The sequence below is a fragment of the Hypanus sabinus genome, chromosome 5 (assembly GCF_030144855.1).
Source record: "Hypanus sabinus isolate sHypSab1 chromosome 5, sHypSab1.hap1, whole genome shotgun sequence".
Classification (NCBI taxonomy): Eukaryota; Metazoa; Chordata; class Chondrichthyes; order Myliobatiformes; family Dasyatidae; genus Hypanus; species Hypanus sabinus.
The window spans coordinates 175,320,796-175,340,961 of record NC_082710.1 but is presented as its reverse complement, the minus strand read 5'-3'; the positions used below and the strand labels follow the sequence as shown (position 1 = coordinate 175,340,961).

Below are 20,166 nucleotides of genomic sequence, written 5' to 3'. Positions count from 1 at the left end.
AATTCCCACTCCTGCTGTCTGTAAGGAGGGTGTACTTTCTCCCCGTGACTGTGTTGGTTTCCTCGAGCTACTCCAACTACAAATCTACTGGTTTGTAGTTAATTGGTCATCGTAAACCGTCCCGTGATTAGGCTGGGATTAAAAGGGGAAATCGTTGGGCGGAGCATCTCAAAGGGCCTATTCTGCCTTATATCTCAATAAATAAAAAATAATTTCTCTTAAACAGGTGTTTTGTGTTTTCATCCACTATCACTCCTGGCATTGAATTCCAGGCACCACCACGCTCTGTGAAAAAGCTTACCCCGCACTTCTCTATTGAACTTACCCCCTCTCACCTCTGGTGTTAAACATTTCAACCCTGGGGGGGGGGGGTGAAATACCAGATTACTACCCTGTCTGCCTCTTCTAATCTTAGAAACCACTATGACATGGGTTCCCACTGTGCACCCAGGTTAGGAACCCCTCCTCTATGAGGTCTCCCCTTGGCTACTCCAGAAGAAAACAACCCAACTGTGTCCCATCTCTCCTTATGGCATATGTCCCCTATCCAGGCAGCATCCTGGTAATTCAGGTCTGCACCTCCTCTGCAGACTTCTTCCTGTCTTGGGTGACCAGAAATTAATGCAATACTACAGATATGGCTTGAGAAAGATGCAACAGAACTTCCTGGCTTTTCAACTCAGTGCCTGGACTAATAAAGGCAAGCATACCACATGCCTGTCAACCTGCACAGCCTTTTTCTGGAGTCAGAAACTTGGACTCCAGTGACCCCCATGGAACGAAAAGGCCTCCGGCTGGCACTCCACAAGTCTACAACTCTGTGATTAGTTTAAAAGTCAGTTGATTACCTCAAAAAAATAACACTTTGGTTAATTTAGTTTAGTCAGTAATCTGCCAGAGTTTTGTTGTTACAACAACCATGTCATATTAATAAAACAGTGGACTTGATTGAATTGTTGCCATTAATCAGCTCTTTTTTGGGGACTGAATGATGGAGTTCAGAAGGATGGGTTTGGGGTGGGGGAGCAGGGGGGGTCTTATTAAAATCAACCGGATTCTGCAAGAGCTGGATAGAGTGGATGTGGGAGAGGACACTTCCATTAGTGAGAGAGTCTAGGACCTGCGGGCACAGCCTCAGAATAAAGAGATGTTCCTTTAGAACTGAGATGAGGAGGAATTTCTACAGCCAGAGGATGGTGAATCTGTGGAATTCATTACCATAGATGTCAAGTCATTGGGTGTATTCAAGGCAGGGATTGATGGGTCATTGAATGGCAAGGAGGTTAAAGGTTAGAGGGAGAATGGGGATGAAAAAATAAAATCAGTCATGATTGAATGGTAGAGCAGACTTGATGGGCTGAGCGGCCTAATCCCACTCCGATACTTTATGTTCTTATGGAAAATAAAACCTTACATGCACAATTGCAGAAGAGATCATCACAGCATAGCCCTCCCCACCATCGGTACTCTCCACAGGAAGACAACATCCATCATCAAAGATCCCCACCATCTGGACCATGCCATCTTCTTGCAGCAGCCATCAGGTAGGTGGCTCCACACTGTGAGGTTTCAGAATAGCTACTTCCCTTCAACCATTCATTTCTTGAAGCAACTGGCAAAACACATCATCAGAACATGTTAACAATGATTGGAAAGCTGAGGTTAATCTGAGGTTACCAGGCCTGAACACCTCCCTCTGCAACTGGATACTAGACTTCCTGACTGGGAGCGGAATCTCCAACACCATCACACTGAACACTGGGGCCCCCCAGGGCTGTGTGCTCAGTCCACTGCTGTTCACTCTGCTGACCCACAACTGTGCTGCAACTCACAGCTTGAACCATATCATCAAGTTCGCCGATGACAGGACCATGGTGGGTCTCATCAGCAAGAACGACGAGTCAGCTTACAGAGAGGAGATGCAGCGGCTAATGGACTGGAGCAGAGCCAACAACCTGCCTCTCAATGTGAACAAAACAAAAGAGATGGTTGTTGACTTCAGGAGGGTACGGAGCGACCACTCCCCAATGAACATCGACAGCTCCTCAGTAGAGATCATTAACGGCACCAAATTTCTTGGTGTTCACCTGATGGAGAATCTCACCTGGCCCCTCAACATCAGCTCCATAGCAAAGAAAGCCCAGCAGCGTCTCGACTTTCTGCGAAGGCTGAGGAAAGTCCACGTTCCTCCCCCCCCACCACCCCATCCTCATCACATTCTATAGGGGTTGTATTGAGAGCATCCTGAACAACTGTATCAGTGCCGGGTTCGGAAATTGCAACATCTCGGATCGCAAGACCCTGTAGCGGATAGTGAGGTCAGGTGACAAGATCATTGGGGTCTCTCTTCCCTCCATTACAGACATTTACACCACATGCTGCATCCGCAAAGCAAACAGCATTATGAAGGACCCCACGCACCCCTCATACAAATTCTTCTCCCTCCTGTCATCTGGGAAAAGACACCGAAGCATTCAGGCTCTCACAACCAGACTATGTAACAGTTCCTTCTCCCAAGCTGTCAGACTCCTCAATACCCAGAGCCTGGACTAACACCAACTTATTGTCCTGTTTATTATTTATTGTAATGCCTGCACTGTTTTGTGCACTTTATACAGTCCATTGGTAGGTCTGTAGTCCAATGTCGTTTTTTCTGTGTTGTATTTACGTAGCTAAGTGTAGTTTTTGTTATGTTTCATGTAGCACCATGGTTCTGAAAAACATTGTTTCGTTTTTACTGTGTACTGTACCAGCAGTTATGGTCGAAATGACAATAACTCTTGTGTCAAAGTTTAACCCTGTGACAGACCATTCTGATCACTTTGCAGTAAAGTCTACTTTAGTTTGGTTTTGTTCAGATTCAATTTCTTTTTTCTTGTAACAATTGTGTATACATTGAGTTTTTATTGTGAAAGCTGCTTATCTGACATTATGTACCTGTAATGCCAATGCAAGCTTTCCACTGCACTTGTACGCACAAGTGCTTGTGCACATGACAACTTTATCTTTGATGTTAAAATGTTTGGCCGTTTGACTGTTGGACTATTGCCAGGGAACTAGCAACTGCGGAGTGTCACAGCACAAAGTGGTTTAAAGTACAACAGCAGAACACACAAAATGCTGTAGAGCTCAGTAGGTCCGGCAGGATCTATGGAGAGGAATAAACAGTTCAACCAGGACTGGAAGGGAAAGGGGAGAAGCCAGAATAAGTTTGGGGTGGAGGGGGGTGCAGTTAGGGGAGGGGGTACTAGCTGGTAGGTGATATATGAAAGCACAAACGGGAGAAAATCTGCAGATGCTGGAATCCAAGCAATACACGTAAAATGCTGGAGGAACTCAGCAGGCCAGGCACTCCGGGAACTCTACAGAAACGAGTAAACAGTCGACATTTTGGGCCGAGACCCTTTTGCAAGGTTGGAGAATAAAGATGAGAAGTCAGTGTGTGAAGGTTGGGGGAGGGGAGGAAGAACTACAAGGTGATGGGTGAAACCCGGGTGTGGGTGGAGGGGGGGTGAAGAGCTGGGAATTCGTTTGGTGAAAGAGATACCAGAGAAAGGGGAATCTGACAGGAGAGGTCAGAAGGCCATGGAAGAGAGGGAAGGGGGAGGAGTCCAGAGGGAGGTGGTGGGAGGTAAGGAGAGAGGGAAATGGAAATACTGAATGGTGAAGGGGGGCAATTACCATCAGTTAGAGAAATCAGTTGAAGGGGAAGGTGTTTGATTAGGGGAGTGGGAGATGAAGCGAGAAGCTAAGAGGTGATTGGTGGAAGAAGTAAATGGCTGAAATAGAAGGAATCTAGTAGGAGAGGATGATGGGCCATGGGAGAAAGGGAAGGAGGAGGTGCAACAGAGGGTGATGGGCAGGCAGGAGAAGAACAGGGATAACAAGGGAGTCAGAGCACCATTGAATACATCTACACAGGATGCCCATCAAGGTCTGCTCACCTTTCCATTATGGCTGATTTATTATCTGCCTCAACCCCATTCTCCTGACTTCTCCCTTTGATACCCTGATTCATCAAGAACCTATGAAACTCTGTTTTTAATATAGTCAGTGACTCGGTTTCCACAGCTGTTCGGAGCAATAAATTCCACAGATTCACCACCCTCCGGTTAAAGAAATTCCTCTTCATCTCTGTTCTAAATGGGTGCCCCTCCATTTCAAGACTGTGCCTTCTGGTCCTGGACATCCTCTCCACATTCACTCCATCCAGGCCTTTCGATATTCCACACCCCGCCCCCTCCGTTTCTTTTAGCTCCTAGTACAAATCCAGAGCCCTAAACGCTCGGCATATATTAACCCTTTCATTACCGGGATCGTTTTTAGACAAGGGTCCCTAAACCTCTCACAATACTCCAAATGCGAGTATTTCAGTATCTGAGAAAAACAGTATTAAAAGTATCTGAGAAAAACAGTATTAAAATATTAAGTTAAATGATTAAAATATTTAAATAATATTTTATTTGTGTATTTGCACGCCTTGTCTTTTGCACATTTATTGTTTGTCTGTCATGCTGTGTACAGGTTTTTCTTTGACTCTTGTGTTTCTTTATATTTACTGTGAATGCCCGCAAGAAACCGAACTTCGGGGTATTATCAGGTGATATATTTGTGCTTTGATAATATAAAACACTTGAATGTGGGATGGAAAAGCGGAGGAGTGTGAGAAATGAGCGGAAGTTGAAGAAGCCGGTGTTCATGCCCAGACGTTATGTGGGGTCATCGTGACAGGAACCGCAGTCAAATTAAAGTGGGTGGCCATCGGTAAAACTCGCCTGCAGTGGCGGACGAAGCGATCCACCGGGGTAGAGGAGGCCACACCGGCCAGGTTATTCAGTAGCTTCTCCCTGCCCCACCTTTACATATGGTGGCTGATCCGAATGGGACGTCAATCAGGGCAGGCCAACAAGCTCCTTTTTTTCCCTGCCACCGTTAACCCTCCACAGAATTTCACCCGCTCTGCACACTTTATTCTCCCTCTCTACACGGCATGCATGTACCTTCTTGTTGGTTGAATGTAATAGGGCACTGACTATTTGCAACAGACTTGATCGGGGAATCGCTAGCGTGAACGCATCGGCTCCCTGCCTTACAGACTACAAAGTGAAAGTATTTTGAATCAGGGAGAGGCTGATTGCAAACATGGCGGTTAGACCGGACAGCTTCGCCGATGAGTTAAACTGCTCCGTCTGCCTGGATATCTTCAACAGTCCGGTTACACTAGAGTGCGGGCACAACTTCTGCCGCACCTGTATCACAGAGTGTTGGGAAGGAGACAAGAAAAACTCCTGCCCCGAATGTAGAAAGGAGTTTAAAGACCGAAAGTTCATGGTGAACTGGGCCTTAGCAAATATGGCCCAGAAGGCGAAAATGTTGAACCGGGATCCGAAAGTGCAGGGAAGTATTTCTGTATGCGAGGAACATGACGAAGAACTGAAGCTGTTCTGTGAAACGGACAAGAAGCTGATCTGCCTGATCTGTCGAGATGCGCGGGAACACAGAGGGCACCGCTTCATGCCGATTAAAGAAGCTGTTGAAATCTACATGGTAAAACATAGGAAACAAATTGTAACGTCCGGTTATGTTGTTATACTTTAACAGTATAATATTTTAATTCTGTGGTTTGTCTCTGATTCTCAAGGATCGGATTAAATCTTCCTTCGACTCCCTAACGGAGGAGAAAGTGTCGGCTCTGAGAATGGAGCAAGCGCAGAAGATGCAGATTTCTGGAGTGAAGGTAGGCCTATCTTGCGGTAACGTACCGCTAAACTAGAGCTTTATCCATTTAATCCTGAAGGTGATCATGTTTGCCTTTCGCCCGGCAGGAACATTTGTCCAGTCTGCAGTCCCAGGTCTCATCCGAGTTCACTAAAATGCACCAGAGCCTGAGGAAGAAAGAGGAACGTTTGATGGGAGATCTCAAGGACCAGGAGCGGAGGATTGTGGGCGCGATGGAGAAAAACCTCCAGCAGATTCAACAGTATTTAAGCTCCGTTCACGGGGAGCTCTCGACGCTGGAGAAGAAGATGAAGGAAACCAACAGAGTGAAGTTTCTAAAGGTGAGGGGCTGCAACCGACAGAAATAGAAGTTCTACAAAAACCGGGAGTCTCTGGACTCAAACCACACGGTGGCGCTGCTGCCTCAGTGAATGGGCCTGCTCCCGACCCCGGATTGCAAAACTAAACGGAACCTCTTGCGTTAATCACGTCTTTCCTGTAATCATTCTTGTAAATCTCTTCTGTCCTTGTTTAAATGTTAAGACAAAGGTCTTTTTCAGCAGGCTAGATTTATGCATGTAGAATATAGACATTTAAAAAAAAAGAAAATGGAAAGGGCGTCCCTTTAGAACAGAGAATAGGAAGAATATCTTTAGCCGGAGGGAAGTGAATGTGTGGAATTCGTTGCCATAGGCGCCTGTGGAGTCCAAGTCATTAGGAATATTCAAAGGAGAAATTGTTATAAGAAATACTAGAGGAACTCAGCAGGTCAGGCAGCATCTATGGTAATAAATCAACAGTCCGCGTTTCCGACCGAGACCCTTCATCGGGAGAGGTTACATAACTTAAGAACATAAGAGATAGGAGCAGGAGTAGGCCAATCGACCTCTCAAGCCTGCTCCGTCATTCAACAAGATCATGGCTGATCCAATCTTAACTCTAGTTTTCACCGAATCCCACAAGGCAACAGTGCCAACCAACAGGGCATCGTGCCGCCCATTTTATTTTATTATTCATCCCGCCCAAACCCATGTGATCACCCGGGGAAAAAAAACGATTTGCCAATTGAGGAGAAAAAATCTGAAAAATTCCTCTCCGACCCATCCAGGCTATCGAAATGGCCCAGGAGATCACATGGCTGATCTAAACCTAGCCTCATGTCCACTTACCTGCTCGCCTAATGCCATTTTTATCCAGGAAAGTGTCTATCTCCGTTTTGAATTTATTGAGTGTAGTAGATTCCACAGCTCTCTGGGGCAGTAAATTCCACAGCCCCACTACCCTCTGAGGGAAGAAATTTCTCCTTATCTCAGTCCTGGAACGGCATCCCCTTATTTTAAGATTATGCCCCCTAGTCCTAGTTTCACCCATCATTGGGAACATTCTCCCCGCAGCCACCCGATCAAGCCCCTTCACCATCTTATATGTTTCAATAAGATCACCTCTCATTCTTCGGAACTCCAATGAGTAGAGTCCCAATCTACTCAACCTCTCATCATACATCAACTCACCCTGATGGGTTCCTGATTAGTAAAGGGTGTCAAAGGTTACATGTAGTTGGCAGGAAAATAGGTTCGAGAGCCATGAGAGCAGACTCGATGGGCTGAATGGTCTAATTTTGCTCCGATGTCTTATGACAAGTCAGGCGACATCTGTGGAATGGGAAGCCGTTAATATTCTATGGTCTGATGGACATCCCTTCATCTAGAAATGTTATCGGGTTCTCTTCCCTCAGATGCTGCCTGACTTGCTGAGATTTTCCATCATCTGCTTTTGTTCAGATTTAGAAACATCACAGCTTTGTAGTGGTTTAATTCTGCTGTCAGAGACAACTGGTGTTCATTTCCCTTTGTTTTCTTTCAGGATGAAATCAGACAGAATAGAAGGTGGGTCATGTCCTTTATTAAAGCACTGAATGTTTGGATAAATTACCTCAGTAAACAAATACACTGATTTTTGTAACTAATTGTTTGACATTTGCAGAGTTATTTCTGGGAGTGTTACACTGTCATTGGTAGACACTGCATTGTCTATTGAAAAGCTCACTGGCCCTTTCCAGTACAAGATTTGGAGAGAACTGATTGATGCTGTTAAACCAGGTAAAACTCTTAGTTTTCCTTACAATGTGTGTCATTTATTACAAGATCGTAGACCTGAATCACCATTACAGCCGGCATTTCCTCCCCTCCCCCACCCCTGGCCTTGCAGCCTGTTCTCTTTCACATGCCAATCAACTCTCTCTTATTTTATGGCCACTTACCTGCATCAAGGGGCAATACAGAGCAGCCAACACACCTAGCAGCACAGCTTTGGGGTGTGGCAGGAAATCTGCAAGAAGCCCACATAGTGACGGAGACAATGTGACTCCACACAGATAGGACAGTATATTGACCGGCTGCATCACTGCCTGGTATGGAACCAGCAATGCCCTTGAACAGAAAGTCCTACAAAAAGTAGTGAATGTGGCCCACCTCCAATAAAGCCCTCCCTACCATTGAGAACATCTGCACGGGGCATTGTGGCAGGAAAGCAGCATCCATCATCAAGGATCCCCACCACCGAGGCCATGGCCTCTTCCCGCTGCTGAAGAAGGGCTCACGCCGCCAACCTCAGGAACAGTTATTACCCCTCAAGTGTCAGTGTCCTGAAACAGTGGGGGTAACTTCACCTGTTCCATCACTGACTTCTTCCAACAACCTGTGCACTTGCTTTTCAAGGACTTTTTATCTCATGTTCTTGATATTTATTGCTTATTCATATAATTATTTTCCTTTCTTTTTGTCATTGCAGTCTGTTATCCTTTGCACACTGATTGTCTGTCCTATTTGTGTGTCTGTTATGGTTATTGGCTTTATTAGGTGTGCCACAGGGAAGTGAATCTCAGGATAGTATATGGTGACATATACAGTATGTACTTTGATAAATTTACTTTGGGATGGCGTGCTGGTGTAGCTACAACAACTTACTGTTCCAGTGACCTGGGTTCAATTCCCACCAATGCCTGTAAGGAGCTAGTACCTTCTCCCTATGACCAAGTGTGTTTCCTCTGTGTGCTCTGATTTCCTCCCACAGTCCAAAGATGTACTGGTTGGTAGATTAATTGGTCATTGCAAATTCTCCCATGATTAGGCTCAGATTAAACCAGGGGACTGCTCAGCGGTGTGGCTTTAAAAGCCAAGCTGTATCTCAAAAGGTAACTAAGCTTTGAATCTCCAGGCGTCAGAATTAAGCCCTGCTATTTGGAGCTGTGAGGCGGGCCACACTACCAGCAATTGTTAAACAGAACAGAGTGTGTTTTCGTAGAACAGCCTTTGGCTGACCTCTTACACACTAACTCAACAAAACAGCACAAGTCACACAAAATCCCCACGGCACCCTGTGCCTTGGGATACATTGTTCTTACTTTACCACTTCCTTCTGCTCCTGTGCTTGCTAAACTAATATTTTTGCCAAAATCACATTGCAGTCCCTTACCTGCTGCTTTCTGTGGCTGAGAAGGGTGTGGGCAGTGCTCTGTGTTTGTGCAAGGGAATGATAGGACCTAGAGCAGTACAGCACAGTGTGGCCCTTCAGCCCACATGTTGTGCTAGCCTTTTAACCTACTCTAAGATCAATCTAACCCTTCCCTCTCACCACAGTCCATTTTTCTACCATTCAGGTGCCTAGTTCAGAGTTTCTTCAATATGTCTGAATCAGCTGTCACCACCACCCTGGCAGGGTGTGGGGGGTGGGGGGAATAATCTTACCTGACATCCGCCACTATACTTTCCTCCAATCACCTCAATATTATGCCTCCTTGGATGAGCAATTCCCGCTCTGGGAATGTCTCTAGCTACCAACTTGATCAATGCTTCTTATCTTGAGGCGTATTGTCGTAGAGTTCCGAAAGCATAGGGTGTGAGTGTGTGTGTCTCTGTGTGTGAGAGTGTGCATGTGTGTGTGTGTGTGTGTGTGTGTCTCTGTGTGTGAGAGTGTGCATGTGTGTCTCTGTGTGAGAGTGTGCATTTGTGTCTCTGTGTGTGTTTCTGTGTGAGTGTGCATGTGTGTCTCTGTGTGAGTGTGCATGTGTGTCTCTGTGTGTGTTTCTGTGTGAGTGTGCATGTGTGTCTCTGTGAGAGTGTGCATGTGTGTCTCTGTGTGAGAGTGTGCATGTGTGTCTCTGTGTGTGTTTCTGTGTGAGTGTGCATGTGTGTCTCTGTGTGAGAGTGTGCACGTGTGTCTCTGTGTGAGAGTGTGCACGTGTGTCTCTGTGTGAGAGTGTGCATGTGTGTCTCTGTGTGTGAGGGTATGCATGTGTGTCTCTGTGTGAGAGTGTGCACGTGTGTCTCTGTGTGAGAGTGTGCATGTGTGTCTCTGTGTGTGAGAGTGTGCATGTGTGTCTCTGTGTGAGAGTGTGCATGTGTGTCTCTGTGTGAGAGTGTGCATGTGTGTCTCTGTGTGTGTTTCTGTGTGAGAGTGTGCATGTGTGTCTCTGTGTGTGTTTCTGTGTGAGTGTGCATGTGTGTCTCTGTGTGAGAGTGTGCACGTGTGTCTCTGTGTGAGAGTGTGCATGTGTGTCTCTGTGTGTGTTTCTGTGTGAGAGTGTGCATGTGTGTCTCTGTGTGTGTTTCTGTGTGAGAGTGTGCATGTGTGTCTCTGTGTGAGAGTGTGCATGTGTGTCTCTGTGTGTGTTTCTGTGTGAGTGTGCACGTGTGTCTCTGTGTGTGTTTCTGTGTGAGTGTGCATGTGTGTCTCTGTGTGAGTGTGCATGTGTGTCTCTGTGTGTGTTTCTGTGTGAGTGTGCATGTGTGTCTCTGTGAGAGTGTGCATGTGTGTCTCTGTGTGAGAGTGTGCATGTGTGTCTCTGTGTGTGTTTCTGTGTGAGTGTGCATGTGTGTCTCTGTGTGAGAGTGTGCACGTGTGTCTGTGTGAGAGTGTGCATGTGTGTCTCTGTGTGAGAGTGTGCATGTGTGTCTCTGTGTGAGTGTGCATGTGTGTCTCTGTGTGAGAGTGTGCACGTGTGTCTCTGTGTGAGAGTGTGCATGTGTGTCTCTGTGTGAAAGTGTGCACGTGTGTCTCTGTGTGAGAGTGTGCATGTGTGTCTCTGTGTGTGTTTCTGTGTGAGAGTGTGCATGTGTGTCTCTGTGTGAGAGTGTGCATTTGTGTCTCTGTGTGTGTTTCTGTGTGAGTATGCATGTGTGTCTCTGTGAGAGTGTGCACGTGTGTCTCTGTGTGAGAGTGTGCACGTGTGTCTCTGTGTGTGTTTCTGTGTGAGAGTGTGCATGTGTGTCTCTGTGTGTGAGGGTATGCATGTGTGTCTCTGTGTGAGAGTGTGCACGTGTGTCTCTGTGTGAAACTGTGCATGTGTGTCTCTGTGTGTGTTTCTGTGTGAGGGTATGCATGTGTGTCTCTGTGTGTGTTTCTGTGTGAGGGTATGCATGTGTGTCTCTGTGTGAGAGTGTGCATGTGTGTCTCAGTGTGTGAGAGTGTGCATTTGTGTCTCTGTGTGTGAGAGTGTGCATGTGTGTCTCAGTGTGTGTCAGTGAGTGTGTGTGTGTCTCTGTGAGTGTGAGAGTGAGTGTGTGTTGCTCAGGATTTCCAGCATCTACAGAATCTCTAGTGGTTAACATATTAACCCTTTTACTCCTGGGATTATCCTTGCAAGCCTTCATTTAAAACAGACGAGCAGGGATTTCTTTAACTGGAAGGTGGTGAATCTGTGGAATTCATTGCCGTGGAAGGCTGTGGGAGCCATTATTGTGTATACTTAAAGCACAGGTTGGTAGGAGTTTCAAAGGTTACGGGTAGAAGGCAGGAAAATGGGGTTCAGAGAGATAATAAATCAATGATGCAATGGTGAAGCAGACTCGATGGGCTGAATGGCCTAATTCTCATGGTCTTAACTCCAGTATTGGCCTCCTTTTGTAAAATGACATGAAGTCCAAGTCCATAACTCCCTGAAGGGAGCTGCACAGGTTGCTGGGCTGGACAAGAAGGTGCTGGCAACTATTAATCAGGGCGCTGAGCTCGAGAGTCAAGAGGTAACGTTACAGTTAATAAAACTCTAGTTAGGCCCCGTCTGGGGTATTGCATTCAGAGTTGGTCAGCCCTTTATTGGAAAGATGTAGAGGCTTTGGAGGGGGTGCAGAAGGGTTTTTCCAGGATGCTGCCTGGATTAGAGGGCATGTGCTTTAAGGAAAGGTTGGACAAACTGGTGCTGTTTAGTCTTGAGCGGTGGAGGCTGAGGGGAGACCTCACGGGTTTATAGGATGAGAAGCTTAGACAGAGTAGACGATCAGAATACTTTTACCAGGGTCAAGTTATCTAATTGTGGAGGGTACGCATTTAATGCAAAAGGACATAAGTTCAAAAAAAATATGCGGGGCTTTGTTTTTGACACAGAGAGTGGAGGGAGCCTGGAATATGCTGCCGGATGGTAGTGGAGGCAGGTACGATAGAAGTATTTAAGAGGGTATTAGATAGGCACGAGAAAATGGAAGGATATGGACATTGTGTAGGCAGAAGTGATTAGTTAAGCATTTATTTACTGGGGTGGCGTGAGAATGTAGCAGTTACACCTTTTAGCGCCAGCGATCTGAGTCTGGTCTGTAGGCGGTTTGTACATTCTCCCCGTGATCAGGTGCTCTGTGCTCCACTCTTATTCCAGACACATGGGCGCTGTGGGCCGTAAGTGTGGGACACTCTGGGCTGTTCCCAGCTCAATCCTCGGACTGTGTTGGTCATTGACATAAACCTTGCATTTGCAAATACTGTAGAGCTATTCTTTAACCATCCTGGTTTAATTGGCTCGGCACATCGTGGTCAAAAGGGCTGATTTCTGTGCTGTTCTGTGTCGGAATCAATTGCAACTGAAAGAGAAATCACTCATTGTGTTAATTTTTTTTGCCAGCTCCTGCCTCCCTAACCCTGGATCCAGATACAGCCCATTTCAACCTTATATTGTCCGAGGACCAGACCAGCGTGAGGATTGGAGACCAGAGCAAGGAGCTCCCCGATAATCCCAGGAGGTTTGATCGCAGGGCTTGTGTCCTGGGATCTGATGGTTTCACATCGGGGAAGCACTACTGGGAGGTGGAGGTGGCGACCAAGACCTCATGGGAGTTGGGTGTGACCCTGGAGTCATCCCAGAGGAAAGGGAAAATCAGCATGAAACCAGAGACGGGATATTACGCCATTTGCCTTGTATGTGGGAACTCTTACGTTGCCCTCACCTCCCCAAGGACCTGCCTCACTCCTGGTGTGAAACCCAGTAAGATCGGAGTGTACCTGGACTACGAGCTTGGGCAGGTGTCATTTTACAATGCAGATAGCATGAGCCTTCTCCATACCTTCACCCACACTCTGAGGGGCATGGTCTTTCCCTTTTTCAACCCAGGATTGAATGACGGTGGTAAAAACTCAGCACCCTTGATAATCTGCGGGGTTAAGTAACACCAACAGACCCATGTTGTCCACCCAGGTCAGAATCAGATCAGGTTTATTGTCATTGACATCAATATGTTGTTTTCTTTTTGTGGCAGCGGCGTGACAAATTACTGCAAGTTACCATAAAGTTATAAATAGTGAGGACAGTGAGATTGTGTTCATCGACTGTACAGAAATCTGATGGTACAGGTGAAGAACCTCTCCCAAATTGTTGAGTGTAGGTGCTGAAGCTCTTGTACTATTTCCGTAATGGCAGTAATGAAAAGGAAGCGTGTCCTGAATGGAGAGGGTCCTTAACGATGGATGCCGCCACCTTGGGGCACTGCAGTTTGAAGGTGTCCTCGATGTTGCGGAGGGTAGTACCTGAACCTGTGTTGGAGTTGGTTGAATAACAACCACCTGATACTGCTTACGGTCCTGTGTATTGGCCCCTCCGTCCCAGACAGGGATGCACCCAGAATGCTCACACAGTACATATGTGGAAATTTACTGGAGTCTTTGGTGACATACCAAACCTCCTCACAATCGGGATGAAGTTTAGCCTTTGGTGTGCCGCCTTCAATGCATTGGGCGCAGGATAGATCCTCTGAGATGTTGATGGCCAGGGTCGTGAATCCTTCCCACTGCTGACTCCTCAATGAGTATTGGTGTATATTCCCCTTCCTTGCTCAGGCTGGCTTTGACCAAAGGCTGTTGTTATGATAGCATTCGAGGAGCCTATCTATTTCGCTGCTGTACGCCTCCTCATCACCGGGTTAAGTTGAATACCACTAAAGTCACACAGAGTCAGAGAAAAGTACAGCACAGAAACAGCCCATCTGAGCCATATAAACTGCCGACTCCCCTCGACCTGCACTATGACCATAGCCCTCGATACCCCTACTGTCCAACCTCCACTTAAACATTGAAATCAAGCTCACATGCATGACTTGTGCTGGCAGCTCGTGCCACACTCACACAGTCCTCCGAGTGAAGAAGTTCCCCTTAAACTTCTCACCTTTCACCCTTAACCCATGACCTCTAGTTGCAGTCCCACTGAAACTCAGTGGAAAAAGCCTGCTTGCATTTGCCCTATCAATACCACTCCTAATTTTGTACACTTCTATCAAATCTCCTATCAGTCTTCTACATTGCAAGAAATACAGTCCTAACCTATTCCATCTTTCCTGAGAACTCAGGTCCTCCAGACCCAGCAACATCCTTGTAAATTTTCTCTGTACTCTTTCAGCCTTGTTTATTTGCATCTTTCCTGTAAGTACGTGACCAAAACTGCAAACAATCCTCCAAATTAGGCCTCACCAATGGCTTGTACAATTTCAACATAACATCCCACCTCCTGTACTCAGGACATTGATTTATGACGGCCAATGTGCCAAAAGCTTCCTTAATGACCTGTGACACCATTTTCAAGTATTTATGAACCTGTAGTCCCAGATCCTTTATTTTACCACACTCCTGAGTGCCCTACCATTTACTGTGTAAGACCATAAGACATAGGAGCAGAATTAGGCCATTCAGCCCATCGAGTATGCTCCGTTATTCAATCATGGCTGATCCCGGATCAGACTCAACCCCATACACCCGCCTCCTCGCCGTATCCTTTGATACCCTGACCGATCGGGGAACAATCAACTTCTGCTTTAACTATACCCACGGACTTGGCCTCCACCGCAGTCTGTGGCAGAGTCTGTGAGATTCACTGCTCTCTAGCTTAAAAAAAACACTAATGCCTCTGATCTAAAAGGTCACCCCTCACTTTTGAGGCTGTGCCCTCCAGCTCTGGATACCCCCTCCATGGGAAATATCCTCTCCACATCCACCTTATCTAGTCCTTTCAACATTCGGTAGCTTTCAATGATTCAATGAGAATCCCCTGCATTCTTCTAATTTCCAGCAAGTACAGGCCTAAAGCTGCCAAACACTCCACATGTGTTAACACCTTCATTCCCAAAATCATCCTCGTGAACCTCTCCTTTGTCCATCCTGTTTGTTACTTCCTCGAAGAACTCTAACAGGTTAGTGAAGCAAGATTTCCTTCACAGAAACCATGCTGACTTTGACTTATTTTATCATTAGTGTCCAAGCACACCGAAATTTCATCCTTAAAGGTGGACTCCCAATACTTTCCCAACCACTGAGGTCAGGCTAACTGGCCTATAATTTCCTTTCTTTTGCCTTCCTCCCTCCTTGGAGGGAGGAGTGACATTTGCAATCTTCCAGCCCTCCAGGGTCATGCCAGAATCATGTGATTCTTGAATGATCATGACCAATGCATCTGTTATCTCTTCAGCAACCTCTCTCAGGACTCCAGGATGTGTTCCATCTGGTCCGGGTGACTTGTCCATCTTAAAACCTTCTTGTCCATCTGCCTCGCACTTTTTCCTTTGCAATAGCAATGGCTCACACTCCTGCTCTCCGACACTGACAGACCTCTGGCACACTGCTACTGTCTTCCATAGTGAAGGTTATACAAAATACTCATTATGTTCATCTGCCATTTCTTTGTCCCCGATTACAACCACACCAGTATCATTTTACAGTGGTCCAATATCAATTCTCACCACCCTTTTGCTCTTTATATAACTGAAAAAAAACTTTTGATATCCTACTTTAAATTATTAGCTAGTCTACCTTCATATTTAATCTTTTCCTTTCTTATAGCTTTTTTAGTCACCATTTGTTGATTTTTAAAAGCTTCCCAATCATCCAACTCACTTTTGCTACTTATATGCCATTTCCTTGGCTTTTATGCAATCCTTAACTTTCCTTGTCAGCCTCAGTTGCCTACCCCTACCATTGAGAACAACTTCTTCTGTGGGACATCTCTATCCTACACTTTGTGAACTATTCCCAGAAAATTCAGTCATCTCTGCTCTGCCGTCATCCCTGCCAGTATCCTCCTCCAATCCACCTGGGCAAGCTCCTCTCTCATGCCTCTGTAATTCCAATTATTCCATTGTGATACTGATACATCTGACTTGTGCTTCTCTCCCTCAAATTGCAATGTGAATTTAATTATGATAACTGTCTCCTAAGGGTTTTTTTTTAACATTAAGCTCCCTAATAAGATCTGGGTTATTACATAACACCCAATCTAAGAAAGCCTTTCCCCAAGAAGGCTTAAGCACAAGCTACTCTAAAAAGCCGTCTTGTAGGCATTCAACAAATTCCCTCTCTTGCGATCTGACACCAACCTGATTTCCCCAATCCCCTTGCATTTTGAAGTCCCCCATTACAATTGTGTCATTACCCTTATTACGTGCCTTTCCAGCTCCCTTTTGAATTCCAACCCCCCCACATCTTGGATACTATTTGAAGGCCTATGTATGATTTCCCATAATGGTTTTTTAACCTTGCAGTTTCTTAACGCCACCCACAAAGATTCCACACTCTCTGATCCTATGTCACCTCTTTCTAAAGATGTAATTCCATCTCTTACCAACAGAGCCACACCACCGCCTATGCCTTCCAGCCTTTCCTTTCGCTATTAAGCTCCCAACGATGGCCTTCTTTCAGCTAGTGATACCCACAACATTATACCGGCCGATCTCTAATTGCACCACGAGTTTGTCCACCTTATTCTGAATGCTACATACATTTAAATACAATATCTTCAGTCCTGCATTTATCATCCTTTTGAATTTTGCCTCTGTGGTACAGTTTAATTCTTTGCTCTGTCTGTATTTGCACCCAGTCATTGGTTTGTCCTTCCTTACATTCATGTCACACCCATCATCTGCTAGTAAACCATCTACTAGTAAACCAGGCCAATTATTCAATGGTCAAAAGACACTTGGATCATATTCCTTTCCCAATCTGGTGTTTGGTCTGAACCTCTTGATCATGTCTGTGTGCTTTTATTCATTGAGTCATCGCCACATGATTGGCTGATCAGATGTTTACATTAATGAGCAGGTGTATCTAAAGTGGCCTCTGAGGGTATAAACTATAGGAGGAGAAAGAAGGCTTCTCATGCTTCAGGAACAAGTGTCTAAATGTGATTGAGCAGCACTTAAGTCAACCGTATACAGCTAACTAAAATGTAAATAAATTGTGGGCCACAAGGCCTGTACTATTCTACGTTCTATGTTAAATTTCAGCTATCCTGTTCTGAAGGAATAAGATTAAAATGTGTGCTCTTTTAATCTGTTCCTTCTACACTGCATGGCCACGCTGCCTGAAACATAACTGAAATGCTCTTGCACACGTAGACTTTGTTGCCGCGCAGGAATTTTCTTTCATTTAATGTTGATATAATTTTGAAATTCTGTTCATACAGTATAATTTTGAAATCTATGTTAATATAATTGTTAAATGACTTGGAATTATGTGCTGGTGATACAATCTATACATTTTCTAATAAATGTACTACAGACTTCAGTTTGAAACACTTTAGAGCTTCAACGTATTTACATTGTCCATGTTTCAAGTTGCAACACTGTTATGAATTGTAATAATAAACATGGAATGGAAGTTGGTAGCTCTTTGTTAATAAACTGGCAGCCCGCTGAACATTGACCCCGTCAAGTCAATATTCATAGTATGCTTATTACAAAAAAGAACATTTAAAGTGGTGTGTACTTTTCAGCCCGTGTAAAATTTTCCTGCTCAAAGCAGTGGTCCATGCAGCTATGTAAAAAATTAGATGGAATATTAGTAATAGACATCACTGCCACTCTGTTACCCATTTTTACTGCCCCTTTGCTCGAGGAGGCAGTTAACAGTCTCCTTCATTGGTCACATTCAGACTGAAGGAGGAATATTAGTGAACCTGGTGGGTTTGCTTTAGGGCAACACAGTAGTGTAGCGGTGTTGTACCAAAATTAAGGGGTATTCACAGAAATAAGCCTTGCACTCATAATGCTGCACACAACACACTTCATTGCTAAGGTACTTAACTCGGAAGCATGCCTGAGCCCATTTGACTGCACAGCCTCGTTCCATTTGGCCCACAGCGTCAGTCGTGACCTAACCTGTGGTGAGCCCAAATCCAAGAGACCTCACCATCGGTGTGCTCATTCTCTTGTACTCTGGTCACTTCTCTCCATCCCAGCCTGGGTCTACCCTGTGTCCAGGTTGACCCATCACATGATCATTGCCTCAGGCACTACAGGCTCAGTTCTGCAGAGACAATAACTTGGTCTCCGAGCACCCAGGTCACCTTGCCCCCAGACATCACATATTTGATCCCACCAATTATTCCTTGCGATCTCTGGCCAACATTTTAGGATTCTTACTATAAGTGGTTAGCACATCGCTTTATAGGGCCGGTGTCTGGAAGATGAGGGTTTGATTCCTGCAGCTGTTTTTTCAATTTTTTTAATTGATTTTCAAATAAAGATCATACAAATCGAAAGGAGTTTAACAAGTAGATAATATAACAGACATATAAACAGCAATATTAAAGACAAAAAGCATATAATATCAAACTCAAATAGGTAATATATTATGCTGTTATATATACAATGGTCAGAGAGAAATTACAACTCCTCATAGCAATCGTAAAAAAAAGATTGGAAATTTTATTGATAGAGAAAGAAAAACCCCACTAACTAAACTAAAACAAAAAAGAGAAAAAAAAGAAAGATTGGGCAGTCCAAATGAGGATAAACTTAAAAAAGAGAGAGAGAAAAAAAAACATCCTTCTAGTCATCTCCCAACCTTCATGGACAAGGATATTCTCCAAAGAGAATAAAGAAAAATAAATAAATAAAGATAAATTTAATCATGTGAAAATATTGAAGGGTCACCAGGCTTGTTCAAAATCAGAAGATGTATCAAATGTCCGACTTCTAATTTTCTCCAAGCTTAAACATGACATGATGGAGGAGAGCCAATAGAAAACAGTGGGCAAGTTAGATTCTTTCCAGTGTAGCAAAATAGCTCTAATAGCCAGTAAAGTTGAAAAAGCTATCACATGTTGGGCGGAGGCAGACACTTTGCTTGCTTCCTCTGGGAAAATCGCAAAAATTGCTGTAAGTGGATTAGGTTGAACATCCATATCTATAACTTTAGATAATATTCCAAACACATCCCTACAAAAATTACTTAAACTTACACATGACCAAAACATATGGGTTAGAGTAGTCACTTATGCATTACATCTGTCACAAATAGGGCATATATTAGGAAAAATATGCACCATTTTATCTTTGGACATATGGGCCCTATGTACTATCTTAAACTGAATTAAAATATCGTGTGCACAGATAGATGAATTATTAACTAAATAATAAATTTTACTCCATTGGTTATCTGAGAGTGAATGTTGAAGTTCTACTTCCCAGGAGCGTTGAACCCTATCATTAGGTGATGTGCAAGCATTCATTAACTGTTTATAAATGATAGCTATTAATCATTTTTGAAAAGGTTTAAACTGAAAAATAGCATAAGCCAAATTTGAAGAGCAGATCAAGGGGTAATTCAGTAAAAACATCACGTAAGAAATTCCTAACCTGTAAATACCTGAAAAAAATGTGTATTGGAGATATCATATTTATCCATTAACTGTGAAAAAGACATTGTAAAACATTTTACAAGACAAAGTCTTGTAAAAACAAATCTAAAAAAATTTTATTCCCTTAATTTTCCATGTTAGAAAAGCCTTATCCAAAATTGATGATTTAAAAAAGAAATTAGAATAAATATTACTAGAAAGTAAAAAATCATTTAATTCAAAAAATCAACGAAATTGAACCCAAATTTTTAAAGTATGCTTAACAATAGGGTTAAGAGCTTGTCTACCTATTCTGGAGAGCGAAAAGGGAAGAGGAGCTCCTAATAAAGAAGCTAATGAAAACCCCATTACTGAATTTTCCTCCAGCTGTAACCATGAAGGGCAATCTTGGTCGTCTATATCATAAATCCAAAAAGTAATATAACAAATATTAATTGCCCAATAATAAAATCTAAAGTTTGGTAAAGCCAGTCCTCCATCTTTTTTTGATTTCTGCAATAAAAGTTTATTCACTGTAGAGCTTTCATTATTCCAAACATAAGACAAAATCAGAGAGTCTATTTTAT

General features: G+C 44.2%; 1 protein-coding gene across 1 annotated transcript in view; it reads left to right on the top strand.

Annotated features, from left to right (window-relative positions):
• LOC132394832 (uncharacterized) overlaps window positions 1-17,660 on the top strand; it is a 42,492-nt gene extending 24,832 nt beyond the window's left edge. Inside the window, exons 7-12 of the mRNA XM_059971236.1 lie at window positions 5,124-5,547; window positions 5,642-5,737; window positions 5,826-6,059; window positions 7,582-7,604; window positions 7,702-7,817; window positions 12,608-17,660. Coding sequence (XP_059827219.1) covers window positions 5,124-5,547; window positions 5,642-5,737; window positions 5,826-6,059; window positions 7,582-7,604; window positions 7,702-7,817; window positions 12,608-13,149 — 1,435 coding nt within the window. The 3' untranslated portion in view covers window positions 13,150-17,660. The remainder of the gene's footprint in view (window positions 1-5,123; window positions 5,548-5,641; window positions 5,738-5,825; window positions 6,060-7,581; window positions 7,605-7,701; window positions 7,818-12,607) is intronic.
• The last annotated feature ends 2,506 nt before the right edge of the window (window positions 17,661-20,166 follow it).